Here is a 23,324-nt window from a genome sequence, read left to right on the forward strand (position 1 = left end):
AGCTGTGGTCTCCTTACAACTCAACTGAACTGGAGTCAAAGATGGTTCCTAGCAGGCTGGGATTGATGATGCCTATCTATTGAGTGTCCTGGAGGCCACAACTGGAGCACATGTGTGACTTAGGACTTTCATTGCGTGTGCTAGGTTCCTGCCAGAAGTGCCCCAAATAGGGCCAATTTAGAAAGTGACTTCTGGAATGTTATAGATGCCATATTCTGTTGGTTAAAGCACGTCACTGTAGTATCCAGAGTTAAAGAGGAGAGAACTAATTGATTTTTTTTCTTCTGAGACATGTTCTCGTGTGGCAGAGAGCAGACTCAAACGCCCTGTGTAGTTGAGGATGACCTGAACTTCTGGTCCTCCTGCCTCTACTTTCTGTGCTGACATACAAGCATGCACTACTATCCCTGCTGTTGTACGTGATGCTGAGGATGGAGGCCAGAGCCTTGTGCACTCTAGAATGTGAGCATTCTCCCAGGTGAGCTGCGCTGCTAGACCCCGGCTTCTAGTCTGATGCAGTGAAACACACGTAGCAGAGCACTTGCCTTGTGTTTGTGAGGACCTGGGCTCCAGCATCCTCAGCACTAAAAGCTGTGTGTGTGTTCAAGTGGGCAAGGAAACTGTTGTGTACTGGAGATGCTCCTTTCTCTGGGGTTGTCCACTAGTCCTTTTAAAACCAGTGCCTTGTTCCTTCTTGTCATGCCTGCCTGTCCTGGTACCCAGATCTTGTGTCTGAGCTTGAGATAAAAAGTAAAGAGAAGCCAGGTAGTGGTGGTGCACACCTTTAATCCCAGCACTCAGGAGGCAGAGGCAGGCAGATCTCTGTGAGTTCGAGGCCAGCCTGGTCTACAAGAGCTAGTTCCAAGAATGACTCCAAAGCTGCAGGGAAACCCTGCCTCGAATCCGCCCCCCAACAAAAGTTAAGAAATCTGTGGATGAATTTAGTTGAAGTCAGATTGGAGAAGGGTGCTGGGGTGCTTTACCCAGCAGGAGACTAGGTAGGGTGGGACCAGGCGATCCAAGGACGGCATGTCGATCTGGCGTTTTTTCCTGCTGGCGAACAGGCTGTTTGTTCTCAATCTCAAGTGAAGAACTGATGGGAGACACACTGTGAAGGAAAGAGTTTTGTAAGAACTGGCTGAGGGGTATGGAGTACGGAGCCTGGATGTCAAGAGCCTGGAGGAAGGCCTGTATTTGTTTTCTAGAACCACATAAACTGGGCACGGTGGAACTTTCCCATAACCCAGGAACTTGGGAGGAACAGGGAGGATTGGCTCAAGGTCATCCTTCAGAGATACACGGGAGCCTGTCTGGAGGACAGACAAAGCCAGCAAGAACCGAGGATCTACAAATTACACATGTCAAGATTTAATATACAATCAGTTACAGTGATCACTGCTGCAGCTGGTTTGTTGAGCATCTATGATCTGCTAGGTGCTTGGCCGTGTTTCTCTTGATCTTTGTCATCCTGGGAGTTAGAGTTCATCCTCCTCACTTTATGAATTCTAAACACCGGAATCTCTGGCGCAACAGTTATACGCCTTCCCCTTCCACATGGTTTATGGTGGCTAAGAAGACACCAATTTCACCAGCTCTGTTGGACTCCAAAGCCTAGGAGTGAGTTTGTTTTGTCCCCCAGATTGTGTTTCTACTTGAGAAGAAATTTTAAAATTAAATCTTAAATTTCTCTTCACAAAGGAACACATGAATGACACCAGTGTTCTACCAAAAGCTATTTTTTGAAATAGATTCTCTTGGCAATATTTGGACTTAAATATTTTGTTGAATTTTATTTAATCTAGAGCCAAGTTTTAAAAACTGCTCTTTGATGGATGTATATTTATTTTGTAGTAGTGACGGAAAGAAAAGTTATTCAATAATTGCCTGCCACACACAGTAGTAATAGTAGGAATTTTGTTCTGTTCCATTTGTTTTGAAGACAGGGTCTCCCCGTGTAGCCACGGCAGGCCTGGAACTCACTCTGTCTGCCTCTGCCTCCCCAGTGTAGAGGTTAAAGGCATAAGTTGCCACGCCCAAGACAGATGAAAGTTTCCCTCTACTGATAAAGAAGGTAACGTGTACAGAATTTAGGAACTTACTACAGAAGAAAGCAGACATTATATATTTGCTTGTGTTAAGAGTATTTCAGTAGGATTTATACTCTGTAATAAAACTTAATGAACGCAGTTCTGCCTGTGTATATGTGAGCATATTTCCCCCGTGTGTGCCTGTGTGTGTATGCCCATGCCACCCTCTCGCTCTGTGTGTGTGTGTGCACGTTTCTGTTCACCATGTGTGGAGGCTGGAGATTGATGTTAACTGTCTTCCTTAGATGCTATCCATGTTTACTCTGCTGTGTGTGTGTGCGAGTGTACGTGTGAGAACGTCTCCGTGTTCACCCATGTGGAGGCTGGAGATTGGTGGCAGCTGTCTTCCTTAGATGCTCTCCATATTGTTTACACTGTCCAAGACCATCCTTAGGGACATAGTGAAGTTAGCTTGTTTCAAAAGAAAAACTATAATTTAGATATATGAATAAGGGTCTCTACTCAAATTTAAACACTGTTTAAAAAAATTCTAAGGTGAGATTTTGACAGATGGTAAAAAGAGCAGTCGCCTTAGATACGCAGTAACTAACTCTTCCACGAAATGCTCTTAAATGCCTGCCAAAAAGCATCTCAAATCACTTCTAAGCTTTCTAAGCTTAAATCCCAACTTCATCAAGAGACATATGCAATATTTTTTGCCTTTTTTCTTTTTGAATAGATTCGATTTTTTAAGAGCAGTTTTTGGTTTATAGCGATTCTGAGGGAAGAGTACACAGTTTCCGTGTACACCTGCCCCGTCTCCCCAACCATAACTGTCCTGAAACAGGGTTGTATAGTCTGCTAGAATAGAGTAACTTACATCTACCTGAGGATCCAACCCAGGATCTTGGACAGAGGGTTTGACGTCCTAGATCCTTGGGGTTTGAGCAGAGTATAGGAGTGTGTTTCCATTGTCATGGTAGTGTCAGAGTGCTTGATCTCCCCACCCCACCCCTTTATTCTTCTCTCTCTCTTCAATGATAACTGACAACCCCTGATGGATTTTATCGTCTTGTGACATTATTATCGGAGACAGACTCTCATGGATCTCTGGCTGGTCTCAAACGTTTGAGGGCAGACGGCCTTGAACTTCTGATCCTCTTGCCTCTGTTTCCCAGGCACTGGGATTCCAGGCACGCACCTACACACTGTTTTAAGCACTGTGGGACAGAAGGGTCAGTCTCAGGAACCACCCTCAGTGTCCCTCACTGGGACCCAGATGTAGGCTAGGCTGGCTGGCCAGTGAGCCGCAGGGATCCTCCTGCCTCTACCTTCCCCACACTGGTTCCAGGGGTGTGCCCCCACACCCAGCTTTTCTGTGGGTGCTGGGGTTTAAACTCAAGCCTCCATGCTTGCATATCAAGCCATTCCCACAGCCCCATTGCTTTGAGATAGGGTCTCCTGTATCCCAACCCGACATCCAATCAGATGAGCCTTGCTGAGGCGACCTCCAGCTTCCCGCTCCCAGGTGCTTTGATTACGGGTGAGCACCACCACAGAGCGAACCATTCTTCTGTATTTTGGATTCCAGCAGAGGATGAAAGGATAATGACTCATCAGGTGTGGATGTGACCGTACTATTTTACGGGTGACAGCAGTCTATCAAGTAGTTCCTGTTTCATCTTCAAGTCACAGAGGAGACAGGAGGTGAGGGACAGATCTTACCATGTGAACAGGTACTAGAGTTACTGGCTGAGACAGGATGGCCCAAATGCCCCTAGGGGACTTTGGTCTCTCATTTTGTTCAGCTTGCTATGTGCCATTCAATAGAACTGTGTCAGCAAAGAACCAGATCTTAAATTTAAAATTAATACAGGTGCTTAGTGGTTCCCATATTTGCCGGTATGACTCTGAGTGGCTTGCGAACTGGGGAATGCACATCCCAGGAAGGGAGAATACACGGACTGCCGGAAGAAAGCATAGCACTCAAAAACAAGGTAAATTCTAATAGATATATATGTGCACACATACATAGTACATATGTGTATATATATGCTTAATAATTTTCATTGTGCTCACATAGCACCTAGCTTGTGCTTGGGATATGTTACAAATATTGATTTATTTAATGACTTGAGGTAATTTCTTTTATTATCCCTATTTTATCCATGAAGGAACTAAGGGTAACTGAGCGTGTCCAAGGACACAGCTATTATACAGCTGGTGGACTTAAGAGTGTGTAGACATTCTGGCTTGCACCTGTGTACTTTAAGTTAAATAAGTGTATTGGTAGGGAGGGCAACATTTTTATGACATGAGCAACTGAAAATGTTTGGTTCTAAAGCTTTAGGATGGACCGTACAGACAAAGCAGTTCCCAATCTCCAGACTTAAAGGTACCTTAGAGTGTGCTTAGTCTAACACGTGTAAAGATTGTGTGTGTGCCGGGCGGTGGTGGCGCACGCCTTTAATTCCAGTACTCAGGAGGCAGAGGCAGGAAGATCTCTGGGAGTTAAAAGTCAGCCTGGTCTACAGAGAGAGTTCTAGGATTGACTCCAAAGCTACAGAGAAACCTTGCCTCAAAACAGAACAGAACAGATTGTTGCGTGCATGATGGAAACCCTGTAACTATCCCTAGTGTCACAATTGGGTTCCTTTGCCAATTTTGTAATTTTGTTCTGGATCTAATTTTAAACAATTGTGTTTGTTGCAGGGACCTTGAAATAGGAGAAGATGGAAAGAACATAAAGAATTCTGGACACAAGAGCAGGAGGAAAACCACCAGAACCCAAACCTGCTCATTCCCTTTTCCCCCAGACTCATTTGTGGAGAGCGTGGTTGGTGGACTGCTAATTCAAAAGAAGCTTGAGCAGTGGTTCTCGACCTTCCTAATGCTGCACTGCGACCCTTTAGTGCAGTCCCCCGCCATAAAGTTATTTTCGTTGCTACTTTATAACTGTAATTTTACTGTTATAAATCGTAATGCAAGTATCTGTGTTTTCCGTTGGTCTTGTTCGACTTCAAAGGGGTCGGGACCCACAGGTCGAAAAATGCTGAACAAGAGGTTCCAAAAAAAAAAAAAAAAGCCAACTCTGAAATAAAATTCACTCTCACCCATTTTCTACCCCTCCCCTGTTTACACGGTATGCTCTAAACGGTATTCCCGCCTGGCCTGCTTGGAGCAAACGCCCGGTGCTGAGGGTCTGAGCAGGGAGGGTTCAGCGCATCAATGTTCTCCCAGCGCGGGGTTCTGGGCGCGCAAAGCAGGTAGCGGAGTTGGTGGCCTTGGAAGCTTCGAGCAGAGTGGAGCTCGAAGGCAACAGGGACAAGGGAGCGCACAGGGCCGGTGTGCGGGACGCGCAGACCCCGCTCCAGGGGGTAGCGCCAGGCAGCTCGGCCGAGCCGGGCGGGGCTGGCAGGCGTTTGGATGGCGAGAGGCAAAGCCTTTCTTTCCTGTTCCTTGGGGAGGCGTGGAGGCGGCTTCCGTCCATTCTTCCAGAGAACTTCGCGGACAGCACAACAGCTCTTCCCGAAGGCGACTCGGAGTCAGGAAAGTCAGGTTAGGCGACCCAGGCTCGCCCCAGCCCGCTCCAGCTCGACCCAAAAGACTCCGGCTCGCCCCAGCTCGCCCCAAAAGGCTCTCGTTCGCCTCAGCCCGCTCCGGCTCGCCCCAACCAGCTCTCGTTCGCTCCAGCCCGCTCCGGCGCGCCCCAACGGGCTCTCGTTCGCCCCAGTCCGTTCCCGCTCGCCCCAGCCGGCTCCGGCTCGCCCCAACCGGCTCCCGCTTGCCCCGTCCCGCTCCCGCACGCCGTCACCTCTGAGCAGAGCCGTGCGCCCCGCAGCCCAGCCCCGGGACGCCCTAGCGGGTGTGGCCTCGCCCCAAGGCCCCGCCCCTGGAGCCTGTCGTGTGCGGTGGGGGGGAACGGAGGGGCGGGGCAAGGCGGTGGGCGGGGCGAGGGAACCGGGAAGAAAGGGCAGGGCGGGTGTGCTCGTGCCCGTGCCGGGCGCTTGAGCGAGGGCGCGCCACTGCGCGCGCAGGAGGGAAGCCAGCCCGGGCGGCCGTTGTCGGCTGGGACCGGAGGGGCGGTGAAGTCACCTGCGAGCGAGCGAGCGTCCGCGCCCGTCGCGTCCGGATCGCGCCGGCCTCGCGGGGCCCCCACACCCTCTGCGAGTCTGGGGACGGAGTCGGCGACGAGGAGGAGTCGCAGCCTGGGCGCCGCCGCCCGCCCGCGCCGGGCCGGGTAGGTGCCGCGGGGGTCGGGGCGCGCCGGGCGGCGGCGCCGGGCCGGGGAGGGGAGGGAAGCAAAACTTTGCGGGCGGCGGCTCCCCCGGGCCCGGGCGCGGGTGGGGAGGCGGCGGCGCGGGCGGCGGCGGCCGACGCCATGTTGGGGTCTGTGGGAAACGGGGCGCTCCCGGGCGGCTCCCCTGCGGGCTGGCGCTCGGGCTGGAACCGCCTGGGTCCCGCCGCGCCCGTCCGCACCGCCCCGGAGCCTGGGACCCGGCCCCGCGGCGCGCTCCGAGTGGTCTGGCGCTAGGACTCGGGCCCGCAGACCGTGGGCTCGGAAAACTTTGCGGGGACTGGGCGTCGGGAGCACGCTCTGACTTGAGCAGCGCGTTTTCTGTGACTTTATAGGCAAATGGCACCGCGGAGAGTGGCTCTGACGGGATCAGTGGCTTACAGTCTGTTTGGAGTGTTTTAAAGTGTTATGATCTTTTGCTGAGTTTTTTTTTTTAATGTTATAAAGGGCCAAGAGCTGGTTTCCGAAGTTGCTGTAGTAGCCTTGTACACTTCTAGAATATTAAAGCAGTAAGTTAAGGTGAGCGTGCAGTGGAAAGGAATAAGAATTGAGGTTACACCTAAGCAGCAATTCAGGCTCCGAATACGTGAAATTGGTAAATGCCCTTCTTTGTTTTTTGTTTTGTTTTTTGTTTTGTTTTGTTTTTTAACGTTGCCTGAGAGATTTATTAAAGAAACATTTAGACATGAACGTCCAGTTGAGACGTTAAGGCATATGTTACTTTCAGAAGAGTAAAGTGAAGTAGTCCGGTGTGTTTGCTCCTGCCATCATGTATTCCGAGTACTCGGCATACTGGGGCCAGAGGATCGTTGTAAGTTCGAGGCCGTCCTGGACTACAGAGTGAGCCTGTCGAAACAACCAACCACAACAAACAGAATAGGGTGCTGTGATCTTGACGTCTCAACTTTTTTCCATTTTTTTTTCCTGTTGATTCCTTATTAGAGTGTTGTCCTTTCTTTATGTACTCTTGTAGTTTATGGGGGCCTCGGGTTAATTCAGAATTAACAAAGGCTATTTTTAATCACTATGGGTCATGATAGCATTGAGAGGTGCATGGTATTAAGTTGCTTATTTGGAAAGCACATGTAATCGTCCACTCCAGACGAAACTGGTGTACAGCATGAACAAGCCTAGTAAATATCGTTTTTTAAAAAAGCCGCTTTATAATTATGTTAATATATGTTAATATAATTATGTTAAATGAGCGAAAAGGCTCTTAACAATGTAAATGCCCTAAAATATGTCTCTTTTTACTCTTAATTTTTTAAAAAGCAGTCATTTGTGTGTGGTGGTGGCACACTTGTCCCCGGAGAGGTCAGAAGACAAATTACCAGAGTTTCTTCTTTGCATCACGTGAATTGTGGGGATCTAGCTTAGGTGATTAGGCTTGGGGGCCAGCGCCTTTCTTGTCTTTCTGAGCCCCCTTTCTGGCCCTTATTTATTTATTTTTTTAAATTATCTTTTATTTTTTTTTGTGTGTACACGTGCGTGCTTGTGTGTGTGCGCGTGCACACACACACGTGCACACAGTCACGTGTCACAAATATGGAAGTCAAAGGATAACTTTTGGGAGTTGCTTCTCTCCTTCCACCTTGTGGGCCCCAAGGATAGAACCCTGGCTGTCAGGCCTGGCTTCTGGTGCCCCCATCATTCTTTAGTGGGTAAAGTACCTTCTTAGGTTTGCCGGTTTCCTTAGTTCTTTTTTAAAAAAATTATTTTGCTTTAGTGTCGGGATCAATTCCATTATGTATATTTATGGTTTTGGACCAAAATTCATTTATCTATCTATCTATCTATCTATCTATCTATCTATCTATCTATCTATTTATTTGTAAGGTGTTACTTGGCTGATTTCACAAGTCTAGCAGTCAAGCTGAGAGTTAACTGAAGTCAGTGACTGAAGCCATCTCACATCATAGCTCGTCCCTGTGGGCCTTCTCTGCCCATCTTATTTCTTCTTTCCCTCCCTATCCTTCTGATTGGAATATTGGTTTCCAGTATAACTGTCTCCTAAAACGCTGAAAATGCAAGGGTATGGTGCTGATTGCTTTCTTCTTAAACCATTCAGGCCACACTGGGAGTGTCGTGGTGGAGTGTGCCTGCAATCCCAGCACACTGAGGCAGGGATGCAGAGTTTGATCTGGGGTCTCAAAATCAAACCCCAACAGAACCAAAACAGCTGCCTAAACCTGTACTTTGAAGCCTTTCCGCCCGCATTGCTGTCAGGCTTCCTCTTTCTCCCCACCCCCCACCCCTAGGGAGGGGAGGGAGATAGTTCGTTCCCTTCCCCCAAGGCGTCCTGGACGCTCAGGTCTTTAAGGTTTATCCTTGACAGACAGCAGGCAGCGCTTGAGGTCTAATTTATTTCTGAGAGCTTAACAGGGGCTCAGGAAAGGTTTGAATGGATTCCTTGTACATGTGCTTCGTGCATTTACTGAGTTGTAATTTCCATGAGATAGTTGTTGAATTTCTGTGGTCTTTCCCCTTTATGTTGTGACCTCCATTCCATCCACAGATTAGGTGGTCAGACAGTTTCTTTTTAGTGTTTTCTTTTAAAAAATAATTAACTTGCCGGGTGGTGGTGGCGCAGGCCTTTAATCCCAGCACTTAAGAGGCAGAGGCAGGCAGATCTCTGTGAGTTTGAGGCCAGCCTGGTCTACAAGAGCTAGGACTCTTACACAGGGAAACCCTGTCTCGGAAAAACTAAAAATAATAATAACAACTAACTTTGGCTACTGACTTTTGGTGTGGGGATACAGACTTGAATTGGATAATGACTGACGTGTGATTGATGGAGAGCCGCTGCGGATGAACGAAAGGGTGACAGTCACTATGTTAAAGTCTGATTGAATATTTGCCCCTGCTAGAAATACTAAAGTCTGGAAAATGAGAAGGTTATGGTTTGTATGTGTGCCGTACATTTTCTGTTGAGATTTATCTGAAAAATGAGGTTATAGTTTGTATGTGTGCTGTACATTTTCTGTTGAGATTTATCTTTGAGACTCAGCTTTGCATACAAGCTCTCTGCTTATGTAGCAACCCTCGAATACTTCTTTTTTTTTTTTTTGGTTTTTCGAGACAGGGTTTCTCTGTGGTTTTGGAGCCTGTCCTGGAACTAGCTCTTGTAGACCAGGCTGGTCTCCAACTCACAGAGATCCGCCTGCCTCTGCCTCCCAAGTGCTGGGATTAAAGGCGTGCGCCACCACCGCCCGGCTCCTCAAATACTTCTTAAGTGCTAATTTAAGTTGCAAAACTTTTCTAGGTTAAGGTGTTTTGTAATTTTGTGAGGACTGTACTTTTGGATTAACTTCTTGTCCTCACCTAAAATAAGTCTTTTTTTAGTTTGTGTCCTGAGGCAGGGTCTCCTGCAGCCTAGGCTGGTCTGCATCACCTGATGAAGGACAGCCTTAGGCACCCAGTCTTTGTGCCTCTCACAGTCCTTCCCTACTGTACCTGCTTTATTTGTTCTGTTGGTGGTGTTTTCGGTTTTGGGGGGAGTGTCTCCTTATGAAGCTCAGGCTGACCTCAAATTCTCCGTCTTATGCTTCTGCTTCCTTAGTGGTGGGGCCACCGGTGTGTGCCACATTCAAGACTCGTCAATCTATAAAGCGCAAATGAGTAGCACAATTTGAGGAGGGCCTGGAAGGAAAAGAGAAGGCATTTTAATAATGACGGTGGGCACACTAGGAAGAAAACAGCCGAGCGGGGAAGCCTCGGCTCCTTGTTAACTGGAGCCATTCGTGAAATGAACACAGAAATTTGCTTCTGAGAGTTGTGAAGATTCACTAAGATGTTTGTGTAAGTGCTTGGCACACGGTAGCATCATTTGATTGAATTTCCCACTTACCAACTACCATCTGTCTCCTGTGGATAACTAAATCCCCGCTGTTCTGGAACCCCACACATGCTGACTTTTCTGTTTGACAATCTGAATGATTATCCTTTGGATTCCCTGAAGGACTTGAAGATAAATGAGCCAAACCAATTTCTTTCTTTTTTTTTCTTTTTTTTTTTTTTTGTGACTTCCACCATCATCTGGCACCCAACCAAACCAATTTCTTAAGAACACTTACCAGACCTCTGCAGGCTTAACTTCAGCTTTCACAGGTTCTGAGCTCCTTTCCATCCCGGAATCACAGCCAGTTCCTGAATTGTACCTACTGCTCTTCAGCCCTGCACCGTATTTCATGGTGTCGGTTCTGCCCTCCGTTGCTTTACTGTGATTTCTTTATACACACACACACACATATATATAATGTATTTTTGCTTTGATTAGCTTTTTTTTTGCTGTAATACTCTCTGCTTTCTTTGCATACAATCTTGTGTCTCCATATTCTCTTCACTTCATCCTGTGTGCTGTCTCTGTATATTAATATTTTCCTATTAAAAAAAACTTGCGTCCCCATTGCCTGTATATTCAAGTCTAAATTCTCCAATCTTACATTCTTTGGTTTTGTCTGTTTTTAAACTTTATTTTTAATTAGGTGTACTTGTGCTTATCTGTGTGTGGATCTGTGCACGTGAGAGCGTGCCTGTGGAGACAGAAGGGGTGTTAGTGCCCTGGAGCTGGAGTTATAGGTGACTGAGCTTGGGACCTCTGCAAGAGCAGGTTTCATTCACATAGCCCAGCAGCAGGCCTCTCACTAAGAAGCTGAGGATAACCTTGAACTATTGATCCTCCTGCCTCCATTTCCCCAAATGCTGGGATTGTAGGCATGTGCCCCCACACCCAGCTTTATCTGATACTTTCTTTTGCAGTTTGTCACCTGTTTACCTTACCAGAGGTAACACTCCTGCTCAAGATGCTGGAGCAGGTGAGTGCTATTACTGTCAGGCCCAATGATGGTCTGTGCTCACCCCAGAGACCGTATGGTAGAAGGAGAGGAACACTGTTTGCAAATTGTCCTCTGATCTGCACTTGTGTGCCTGGCACCCGTGTGACCAGATGTGAGCACACACACAGATGTAGAGATTATTTTTAAATTAGTAGTCTACCATTGTACTTCCTACTTTCTTTCCTAGGGTAGACATACATGCCATCATCTACCCTTCCAAATAGTTTAACCTTCTTTTTTTAAAGAATGATTTTAAATCTGAAATGACATCATTCCTCCCTTCCCTTTCCTCCTTCACACCACCCTCGTCCTCAGATTTGTGGCCTCTTTTTCTTTGTTTTATATGTGTGTATATATCATTATAACATACAACACACACACATATATAACTCCACATATATGTATAGTCCTAAATACACGAGTGACACCTGCTCTGCCTGTAAAGTGTCTCCTTGGTGTATGTGCTCTCAGGATTGATCACTTGGTATTGGATAACTGATTAGGAGGCGTCATGCAAGCTTCCAAGGGAGAAGTAACCAGCAGTCCTGCCCGGCTGTGACGCCGTAAACCACAGCAACTGGCAGGGCAAGAGCCCTGAGGGTGCGGGACTGGCGTGAATATCTTGATGGCAGCCAGCAGCTCTGATTGGATCCAAGGACTGCTCACCATGAGGGGAACTATACCTGGGCTTCTCTCGCAGGAGAACCTACTTCTTTTATTTCAGGATCTGGGCCCAGATGCCCGTGTGGACAGAATTGCCACAGCTCAACTCTTAGCCCTAAGACTGCCTTTGTGTGTTCTCTGGGTAATTAGCTGGTTCTCTTTGCTTCTCTGCTATTTAGAGTTTTAAGTGCACAGATTTTATTTATTTCACAGTTTCTAATACATTGCAGGGATACCAGACCCCTTTCTTACCCTGTAGTTTTTTTGTGTGTGTGTGTCTGTGTCAAGTGGGGGGTGTTGTTTGTTTTTGAGGCAGGATCTGTTTAGCCCTGTCTGGCCTGGTCTACTTTGTAGACCAGGCTGGCCTTGAACTCACAGATAGCCGCCTGTTCCTGACTCCTGAGTGCTGGGGTCAAAGATGTGTGTTGATTACTGCCGGCACTCTCTTAACTATAGAGATATACCTGAATTATATACACTTGCTTGTATAAATTTTTTTCACTTGAATTTTTAGTTTTGAGTGTTTTGTTTACGAGAGTTTTGTATGGTGCCAAATGGCTAGTGACTGTTTTACTCCTTGGAGTCCATTGCCATTATCAGTTATTTTATTTGCGTTCACATTACTAACCGTAGCGACCATTTTGTACCTTCTGTCCATCCTCTCCCATGCTCAAGTGTTCTATGGGCACTGCTGCTGAGCTACGTCTCCAGCCTGGAGGGTAGTTATAACTTTACAGCCACTCAGTCACAGTGACCTCACCCCAACTCCAGCCAGTCACTCTAGCTCAGGCCCCCAACTGTTTGCATAGTTATGTTAGGAAAACCTAGATCAAATCAGACTAGTTCTTCTAAAAATTGAAGCAGGAAGTCTCAGGAACAAGAGTGTGGTCAGTATCTTGTCCTTTTCTCTTTCCTCTAACTAATAACTCCCTGGATCCTCTGCTGCAGCTGTGTGCGTTAGCTTAGCAAAAGAACCACACATCAGGGTTTGTGCCTTTGCTTAGTGGGTTTTGTTTTCATTTTTTCTGTGTTTGGATGTATTTCCTTTTGAAATTTCACTTACTCTTTCAGATGTTAGAATGGTAAATTATGTGTGTCATATATTCATCCCCTCACTTCCTGCTTTGCTGATTTTATTATATAGTACTTAACCAATTGTGCTTTATATTAAAATCCTTCATTCCTGTGTCTTCATTCTTTTTTGGTACCAAATATAAATAAAAAGCAAGCAAATCAGAAGTATTTTGAACGATGCTAAAGAAAATGTTGGTGAGCTTGCTTGGTACTTTCTAAGCCGCCAGCTCTGCTGCCCTCGGGCACGCTCAGCTCAGTGTTGTTGGTGCACAGATGTGCTCGTGACGTCATTGTGCTGATAGAACAGCTGGGCTTTTAGAGAAAGAAATCTTAGAGATTATTATGACATATTGAGGATTTTTTTTTTTTTGAAAATAGGAACTTCCAAGCTGGATATTTAGAATTCATAATTAGATATGGTTAGATGAGTTACATTTGGTTGTCAGTCTAAATCTGTGGACCCAGTGATGTGCTTGATGATGGGAAGAGCTACTGTTCCCTTAAAGTTTGGCAGGCCTTACAGGCTCCACTTGTGTCCATTCTGTGCTGTTGGGTTTACATAATTGTAGGAAATACTGCTCTTATTTCCAGGAACTACCAAATATTTAGAGTAAATATGTATCCAAATTTTAATGAAAGATTTAGTAAAGTATATGTTACTAAGTGGTGTGGAGATTTAATGATGAACTAGTGTCTGGCCTGAGGATCTGTTGAGGAACTGGTGAGATTTCAGCCAATAGAGAGACCAGATAGAGGTGGGCGTGTCCTCGTGCTGAGTTGGGTGCTATGGTAGTCTGGTTTATGTTCAGCAAAGAGAACCTGGAGCAGGTTAGGATGTGGGGTGAGGCTGCAGGAGGCCAGATCTCTCAGCTGGGGTGTCTGTTTTTTTTTTTAAAGAGAGTTTCCTGCTGGGCGGTGGTGGCGTATGCCTTTAATCCCAGCACTTGGGAGGCAGAGGCAGGCGGATCTCTGTGAGTTGGAGACCAGCCTGGTCTACAAGAGCTAGTTCCAGGACAGGCTCCAAAACCACAGAGAAACCCTGTCTTGAAAAACAAAACAAAACAAAACAAAACAAAACAAAACAAAAAAAAAAAAAAGAGTTTCCTGGTCAAACCTGTAGTTGAAGAATGTTAATCTTACTTTATTAGGACTAACTGTTGGAGACGTGAGGATTCTTCAGAAACTTGAGGGCCATATTCACTCTCCCGAGTGAACCTTTAAAACCTCATAGCCTGTGCAGCAGCACCGTAGCCATTCTTCTGGTTTGTTTGTTTTGTTTTTCATTTTCCCCCTAAAATATCTTAAACTGTGACTCTGTTGTTCTTGTATAGCATGATGAGTTTCTTTCTCAGACCTAACCTACTTGAAACCACCTTGACTGACATTCTAGGTTGTCAGAACTTTACTTTTTGGTGCTTCAAGAATCCTTTGTACATATCATACTGGAACAAGCCTTCCGATTGAGGAGCCGCTGTCACTCCACATCATGTTCAGTTGTGTTAGTGGCATGGGCATAAAACTTGTTAATACTTTCCTTTAGAATGTGAGCTACCAGAGTAGGTACTGGTGGTCCTATCAGATTATAGGGAATAATTTTGTTTTCAGGAATGTCCCTGTCTATTTGAAATAAGCACATATTCAAATTTGGGCCTATTGGGAAAATAAAAGCCCTCTTAGCTGATGTTAATTTTAATTATTTTGTCAGTGGCCTTTCCTAGATACATAATTAAAGGTTCACATTGGTAAACTATTTCTGAAGGTAGCAGGAAATAATGAAAAAACCATGTACCCCTTAGAATCCCATAAAAATTATGGAAAAAAAGCCAGGCAGTGGTGGCTCACGCCTTTAATCCCAGCACTTGGGAGGCAGTGGCAGGCGGATCTCTGTGAGTTCGAGGCCAGCCTGGTCTACAAGAGTGAGTTTCAGCACTTGTTCAAAAGCTCCAGAGAAACCCTGTCTCAAAACAAAAAAAAATAAACAAAAAACAAAACAAAAAAATATGAGCGCATCTAGCTTTGAAGTCATAAGTAAGCTACTTAACTTCAACAACTTATTTTAATGTATGAATGTTTCTCCTGCTTGTATTCACATACACCACAAGCATGCCTGGTGTCTGCTGTGGTCAGAAGAGGGTGTCAGATACCCTGGGACTGGAGTGACAGATGGTTATGAGCTGCCCACATAGTGCTGGGAATTGGACCCCAGTCCTGTGCAAGAACAACAATGCTTTTAACTGCTGAGCCAACTCCCCAGCCTATTTGACTGGTTTGGTTTTTTTGTTTTTTTGTTTGTTTGTTTGTTTGTTTTTCGAGACAGGCTTTCTCTGTAGCTTTGGAGCCTGTCCTGGAACTCCCTTTATAGACCAGGCTGGCCTCGAACTCACAGAGATCCACCTGCCTCTGCCTCCCGAGTGCTGGAATTAAAGGCGTGTGCCACCACCACCCGGCTTTGACTGGTTTGTTTAAGAAATAAGTTCTTATTTTTGTTTGGAGAGCAGTCCTACCATGTGATCCCTGCAGACCTGAGTTAGCTTCCAGTGCTAGCATAGTAGTTGTGTTCCCTACTGGACTCATTCTATGGCTTGCTTTGCGTTTACTTATTTTTTATTTATTGGTTTGGTAAAGTCAATTATCTTCATCTAACATCGTCATCAATCTTCATCATTGTTTCGAGTCAGGGTTTCTCTGTAGTTGGAGCCTGTCCTGGAACTCACTCTGTAGCCAGGCTGGCCTCGAACTCCCAGAGATCCAGCTGCCTCTGCCTCCTAAGTGCAGAGATCAAAGGCATGTACCACCGTCAGGTAACATTATTAAATGAAAGAGTAAAGTAAATATCTAATAGACATTGATTAAACATTTGTTTTTCCTTTCATAATTGAGATTATGGAAGTAAGTTACCTTTTTGTATTAGGCAGATGTGCCTAGGTGTAGTAAGAGCTGCGGGCTGTGTTCCTGCCGCCCCAGCTCCTGGTCGCCTGGCTAGCTTATGCCCCGAAATAACAACACACAAACTGTATTCTTTTAAACACTGTTTGGCCCATTATATCTAGCCTCTTCTCGGCTAACTCTCGCACCTGGACTAGCCCATTTCTAATAATGTGTGTAGCACCCCAAGGTGCACTTACCGGGAAGATTCTAGCCTACGTCCATCCTGGGTTGGAGCTTCATCGCATCTGCCCCAGAGAGGAGAGCTATCAAGTCTGAACTCACTTCCTCTTCCTCCCAGCATTCTGTTCTGTTTACTCCACCCACCTATGTTCTAACCTATGAGGGCCAAGCAGTTTCTTTATTTTTTAACCAATGACCTTCCTCCATCACCTAGGGAGACTTTCAACAGTTAATGTACTTTATAGTATGATTCAATTCTTTTTTTTTTAAATATTTATTTATTATGTATACAATGTTCTGTCTACATGTATGCCTGTAGGCCAGAAGAGGGCACCAGACCTCATTACAGATGGTTGTGAGCCACCATGTGGTTGCTGGGAATTGAACTCAGGACCTTTGGAAGAGCAGGCAATGCTCTTAACCGCTGAGCCATCTCTCTGAGGTTTCATTTTCTCTCAGCTTTAATTTAAATGTAAAATATAGCATCGATAAGTTTAAACATAAAATGCGAAAGTTTGTTCCTTCCTCTTTTCCAAGAAGTCAGTCTGTTTGCTTTATCACCACTGACTTCTGCAGTACAGTTAACAGGATTTGCTACCAGGGCAGGGATCTTACTGGACAGGCCCAGAGGAACAAAGTCTCTTCTAGATGATTGAAGATGTAAAATTCACTCAAATTTAGTTTGCTAAATTTCAAGTATTTCTTGTTTTAGTATGCTATGATTATACTTTAGTAGTGTACTTAATCTCAAGATAAATTTTTAAATTGTATTTTATGTGTTTAAATTGAAATGTCTTATTTAGAATATGCTATGTTTAGTTGGAGACTCTAATCAGTGGCACATAAGATGTGAGTATCTCCAGATCTTCAGTGTCTTAGGCGTGATGAAGTGTAGCGTGTATGGTGATGGTGATGTTCACTCTTTCCCCACTTGACTGTACGGAATGTGTTTCTGTTGCTTGTCTCATTTTCGGTGTTTGATTGAGGATGCATCGCGGCGTCTATTTGTTACGAATAGTGCTATGTTGAATATCATGTACGTATCTTTATTTGCTGAGTAAAATTTATTATTACTACATGTTTATTTGTATGACTGGGTGAACCTTACATGAGAGTCATATGCCAGCTCCTTTGGTCCCTGAGATGGAACTGTTTGTTAGGCTTGTTGGCAAGCGCCATTTCCCATTGTGCCATCTCATTGGCCCAAAGTTTTGTTTGACTGGATATCAAATTGGTGGCTATACTTGTTTTCTATAAAGTACAAAGAAAGGTGCCTGTTGCTCTACACGGCCATACATAATATGATAAAAAGTATTTTAGTATTTTAATGGCTTTAATAATAAATGAGTTTGGACTTTTCATGTCATTTTAATTCTGTAATTTACTTTCTTACATTTAGAGAGAGATTTTGTGTGTGTGTGTGTAAGTGCTTATCAAGTTGTGCTTGTGGAGGTCAGAAGACAGTCCTCCTATCCTGTGTGTTCTGGGGATTGAACTCAAGTCATCAAGTTTGTCAACAAGCGCCTATACCCATTGAGCCACCTCACTGACCCTCTTCTTTGGTATACCATCATAGGATGGTAAACTTTGCTTTCCTTAAGGAGCTGGAGGTGGAGCCTGTGCCTTGTCACTGAGCTGTGGTACTAGTCTCAAAAGGAGTGGAGGGAGAGCCGGAGACAGAGAGGGCTGGTCACTTAGTTAAGGCTTCAAGGTGTGAAGCCATCCAGTGTCTCCTTCAGTGTTGGAAGTACCCTTGGGCGTGCTGGTGCCCCTCCGTGTGAAAGACTCGGGAATAGCCAGACTTACAGTGAGCTGCTCATGGAAGAAGGAAGGTTACCGTGTCTCAGCTGGTGAGCTGAAGACGACTTAGTCATGCTGTGTTTGTCTTTAAATGTTTTCTCTCAAACCTTGGTTGTTCTGGAGTGTGTTTGGTTGTTAAGGTGGTAGTACTCGGTGAGTGGGTGAAATAGAACACCATTCAGGGACTTGAGAGAGCTCAATATTGGATCTAGAGATCAAATCTATGATCATTAAATTAGTAGGTTGGTAAAATGTTCTTGTTTATCCTGAGTACATTGGTGATCATGTTAGAGCCTCTGGCTCTCAGGGCTCTCTGTAGCCAGTGGAGGCATGGACTTCAGTCCTTAGGAGAAAGAAGCTAAGGACTAATAGAATATAACAAATATGGAGGGTGGGATTCTGCTGCTATTACCGTTTGTTTGTTTGTTTGTTGTTTTTTTTGAGACAGGGTTTCTCCGTAGCTTTGGAGCCTGTCCTGGAACTAGCTCTTGTAGACCAGGCTGGCCTTGAACTCACAGAGACCCGCCCGCCTCAAAGGTGTGTGCCACCACCACCCGGCACTGTTTCTGTCTACATAGGAAGATGTTCCAGAAGAGAGATGCTAACTAAGTCCTGGAGGGTGGTTAAGAGGTAGCTGGAGTTGTAGTGGTAAGGAAGACAGCAGTGAGATGCACCGAGACATGGTCGTAGTGTTGTCTTCAAATGCTCAGTTTCGGGTGGAAAATGGCTTAGGTTGAGGTTGGAGAAACAAGAGACCCAGGAATGACTGGATGTGGTGACACTGGCCTGTCGGGTCTGGAGCAGAGGTGGCAAGTTCAGGGCCAACCTGGGCTACATAGTATGGGATCCTGTCTCAAAAACGCAACAATTTTTTATTTATTTATTTATTTTTTTGGTTTTTCGAGACAGGGTTTCTCTGTGGTTTTGGAGCCTGTCCTGGAACTAGCTCTTGTAGACCAGGCTGGTCTCGAACTCACAGAGATCCGCCTGCCTCTGCCTCCCGAGTGCTGGGATTGAAGGTGTGCGCCACCACCGCCCGGCTAAAAACACAACAATTTAAAGCAAAAACTTACCAGGTAATTATGAGCCTTACATGCTATGCTAAATTTAAGGGGAATCATTTGAAGTAACAACAACAGGGTCAAATTAACATTTTAGATACCTCTGCCCACGGACTGGCTTAGAAGGGAAGTCTGGACGCAGGGAACACGTTGGGAAACATTTGGGAATAATCCAGGAAAGAAAATTAGAACCTCAGCTCAGGGGTTATATGTATTTTATTGGGAAAATAATGTTCATGTTTTTTAAGTGTGTGTATTAGGCATTCTGTTCCCCAGCATCAGTTTGAGGTTCAGTTTCATGGAATTGGGTGTATTATTTTGCAGATGTAATGTGTTAACTGTTGATTTTATTTGTGCTGGTCATGATGGCACACACTTATAATCCTGCACTTGGGGGGCAGAGGTAGGAGGACTGTGTGGAGGATAGAGGTTTGGGTAACTGTAAACACTGAAGATACAGTGTGTTTAGTGATTACTTTAGAGGGACAGACTATTGGAGGGGAAAGTAGTATCTTGGTATATTTTATTTTCTATTATAGGAATTTGTAATTTCTGTGTGCTGATTTCTTTTTCTTTTTTTTCCCTAAAGGTTATTAGTAAAAAATGGTGGATCGCCTAGCAAACAGTGAGGCAAACACCAGACGAATAAGTATAGTGGAGAACTGCTTCGGAGCAGCTGGTCAGCCCTTAACCATCCCTGGACGGGTGCTGATTGGAGAGGGAGTATTGACTAAGCTGTGCAGAAAGAAGCCCAAAGCAAGGCAGTTTTTCCTGTTTAATGATATTCTGGTATATGGCAACATTGTCATCCAGAAGAAAAAATACAACAAACAACACATTATCCCCTTGGAAAACGTCACCATCGACTCCATCAAGGATGAAGGGGAGCTGCGGAACGGGTGGCTCATCAAGACGCCGACCAAATCCTTCGCAGTCTACGCCGCCACCGCCACCGAGAAGTCGGAGTGGATGAGCCACATAAACAAGTGTGTCACGGACTTGCTCTCCAAAAGCGGGAAGACGCCCAGTAGTGAACATGCTGCTGTTTGGGTTCCTGACTCTGAGGCCACCGTGTGTATGCGCTGTCAGAAAGCCAAATTCACACCCGTTAATCGGCGGCACCACTGCCGCAAATGTGGCTTTGTCGTTTGTGGTCCCTGCTCTGAGAAGAGATTTCTTCTTCCCAGCCAGTCTTCGAAGCCTGTGCGGATTTGTGACTTCTGCTATGAGCTGCTTTCCACTGGGGACATGGCTGCGTGCCAGCCCGCTAGATCAGACTCTTACAGTCAGTCACTGAAGCCTCCTTTAAATGACGTGTCTGACGACGACGACGATGATAGCAGTGACTAAGGACGTGGTTTGAAATATTTAATTGGGTGTGACTATCTGAGAATCGTCAGCTTTGGGGAAATGTCCGATTCCTAGTTCTCTCAGTTTTGCTCTAGCCATGACTTTGCCTGAGGAAGTTCTGCCCTTGCCTCTGTATCCTGCAGACAGTGGCCCTCGCTCGCTCCTCTGCTCCTCACAGGGACAGATCGCCAACAGTGGATGAGTCTTGGCTTCTGTTCGCCTTATTGTACATGATTTTCTTGTGAGTCAGAAAGGTGTTTATTTAACAGGTCTTGTACATTTTCTCCACTGAAGGAAAACTAAACGCACAGGATGATGGGAACACGAGTGTCTCAGGGATTGGTAATATCAGTAGCTTTCCTCGAGCATTCTGTGTGGTGGCTCAGATGTCAGTGACAGAACATGGCTGGAAGTTCCTTACTCCCCTTTCTGGATGCCACAGGTGCCTTACTGTGGCAGCGTCGCCACACAAAACACAAGCCCTACCTTCTTATCTCTCTGATTTAAGACACTGGTGCTCTGACAGGTGGTGAATAAATGAGTGTTTGATGGATATAGTTAAGAATATTTATTTGACAGCTACGAGAAACTAAATCTCCCCTCTTATATGAATACATATTTTTCATAAAATAGTTGTGATTATATTTTTACATCTTCTAGGCACCAAATTATAATGGTCACATATATGTTTAAAATTAACCAGTTGCCTGCCACTTTCAGGAATTTGGTTTGAAATTTATCACATAGAGTGACATATTCCATTAGCTTCTTCTTTCCTAAGACATTTTTATATATGGATTTATTTGCTTTACATTATTTCTAAAAGGAAAAATCTTTTGAAACCCTTGTTTCTTGAGACAGGGTTTCTCTGTGTAGCCTTGGCTATCCCGGAACTTACGGTAGCCCAGGCTAGCCTTGAACTCACAGAGATCCACCTGCCTCTGCCTTCTGAATACTGGGCTCAGAGGCTTCCACCACTGCCGCCTGGCAAAAATAAACTTTTTTTTGTTTAAATCCATGTTAAAACAAGGAGTCTTACAGAACGGTCTGGAGGAGATCTGAGTTTGACTAGACTCCCTGTCTTCAAGCGTTGTCAGTTTTATTGTGAAATTGTCTTGATTGACCGTGGTGTAGTTCATGGAGTTTGTGATGCCCAAATAGTTTCTAGTTTTGTAGAGCAATCATATATTTAATCTGTTTTTGAAATCATTTTGCAATATATGGAAATAGAGCATTGATGTCTCTATATTGTGACTGTCAGTGAGATTGCTTTGAGACGTGGTAGTTTCTGTTTGGAGGCAGCCATAATTGGAAGGCCCTCACTACATGGCACTGGACGTGCTGTGTGCATTCTAGTCACTCATGGGCTGCAATAGCTAGGTCTTTAAATGTGGGAAAACAGGGCTAAACATTCTCTCTGTCTCTCTCGCGCGCTCTCTCTTTCTCTTTTTCAAATTGAAAAGCCTGCATAATTCTGCAGATGTCTTGTGGATGGAAGATTCATTGGTAGCTCACTGTGTGGTTGCAGTACTAATTTTACATTGCTGTTCAGTTTGGAAGCATCTGAGCTATATAGGTCTCCCTGTAGGAAATGTGAAACAAAAGCACAGTAGAACTAGGGCTTGGAGGTTTGTTCTTGTTTTTGTTGGTTTTATTATTAGATGGATTTTTGTTTGTTTCATAGCAAACATATACATGTAGTCAATAAGAATGTTTGAAAAGGACCATAAAATCAGAGAAATTCGGATGGAAACTTGCTGTGCACAGGAGTTGAACAAATTCAGGAACCAAGGGGAAATGTCCTGAGATAACATTTGCATTATCAACCTCTATTGATTGTTTTTACAATAAAAATATTTTGCAGCTTACTTCCTGGTTTTCTTTCTTTTTTTTTTTCTCACATTGTGACCTGAAGATTTTTCCCCTTTGCTAAGTGTGAGGTATCGTGTAACTGGACTTTCCTTTAGGCCGCCAGCTCACAAATAATGGCATGGAGACTTCTTACTGGTTGTGAAAGCTTGGTCTACAACTTAGGTTTGTTCCTAACTAGCTCTTAAAGTTAACCCATTTATACTAACCTATGTCCCGTGTGTGGTGTCACCTCTCTTCCATCTTGCACCTTCTGTCTCTGTCTCCTGGTGACTCCCTGCACACCTAGGTTCCACCTCCTCTTCCTTTCTCTGCCCAGAATACCTCCTGCCTAGCTTTTTACTACACCAATCACAGCAGTACACCTTCACAGTGTACAGGTATCCCACGGCAGTATTGTGCACAGTTTTACCTTATTAGTAAAGTAATTATGAATGCCAGGCATGTTATAGGCACTAGGGGAGGACAGTGAACAGTTCATATATATATTGAGATTTATACTTGGGGGGGGGTCTCATTTAGCCCAATCTGGTCTCAAACTGTGTAACAGCTTTCAGTGTGTTGCTGAGAATGACCTTGAACTTCTGGTCAGTCCGCCTCCTCCCAATTGCTAGGTGCAAGCTGTGTTCACACCCTGTTTATGAGGCCCTGGGCATAGACTGTTGGACTTCTAGGCAAGCACTCCACCAACTAAGCCACAACCCAGCCCTCATAGGGGCTTGAGGAGGTGGCCAACACAGGAATTATTAGCAGTTGGCACAATTGCTTGTCCTGATAACTCTTACCGTCTTACTTGTCCAAGGATAGGAAGGACAGGGACGAGTGGTTGATGTCCAGTTATTCTATTTAGTAATTCACATTAAAATAATAGTTGGAAAGCTTTGGTGACATCTAATAAATTTATCAGGAAAGGAAAGAATAAATGCCACCTTACCAGGTATTCTTCAAGCACGCTCCTGTGAGTTTGGAGAAATATAATTTCAGGCCTTTATTAACTTAGCAATTTTAACAGCTTTATTTGAAACATACTCCATTTTACCTGCCTACAATTCCTCTTTGCTATGTTCAGTTCCGTGATTCATGCTCACTGAAGCTGCCACCACTCTGTTAGGTGTCCTTATCCTGCCCGGGAGGGGAGGCACTCCCTAGTTACTCCTCAGTCCTGGCCTTAGGAGGCTGCTTGCGGTTTCTGTTTCTTTTTGCCTTTTTGGGGGGAAGGGAAACTGTCTCACAGTGAATG

The 23,324-nt window shown here is 45.1% G+C and overlaps 1 protein-coding gene across 1 annotated transcript; it reads left to right on the forward strand.

The window, feature by feature from the left end:
• Positions 1 to 6,009: 6,009 nt before the first annotated feature.
• On the forward strand, positions 6,010 to 22,073 carry Plekhf2 (pleckstrin homology and FYVE domain containing 2). Its single transcript, XM_057790827.1, has 2 exons — positions 6,010 to 6,267; positions 19,455 to 22,073. Exon 2 carries the CDS (start codon positions 19,469 to 19,471, stop codon positions 20,213 to 20,215), a length of 747 nt encoding a protein of 248 aa, XP_057646810.1. The 5' UTR covers positions 6,010 to 6,267; positions 19,455 to 19,468; the 3' UTR covers positions 20,216 to 22,073.
• The last annotated feature ends 1,251 nt before the right edge of the window (positions 22,074 to 23,324 follow it).

This window comes from Chionomys nivalis, chromosome 16 (assembly GCF_950005125.1).
Source record: "Chionomys nivalis chromosome 16, mChiNiv1.1, whole genome shotgun sequence".
Classification (NCBI taxonomy): Eukaryota; Metazoa; Chordata; class Mammalia; order Rodentia; family Cricetidae; genus Chionomys; species Chionomys nivalis.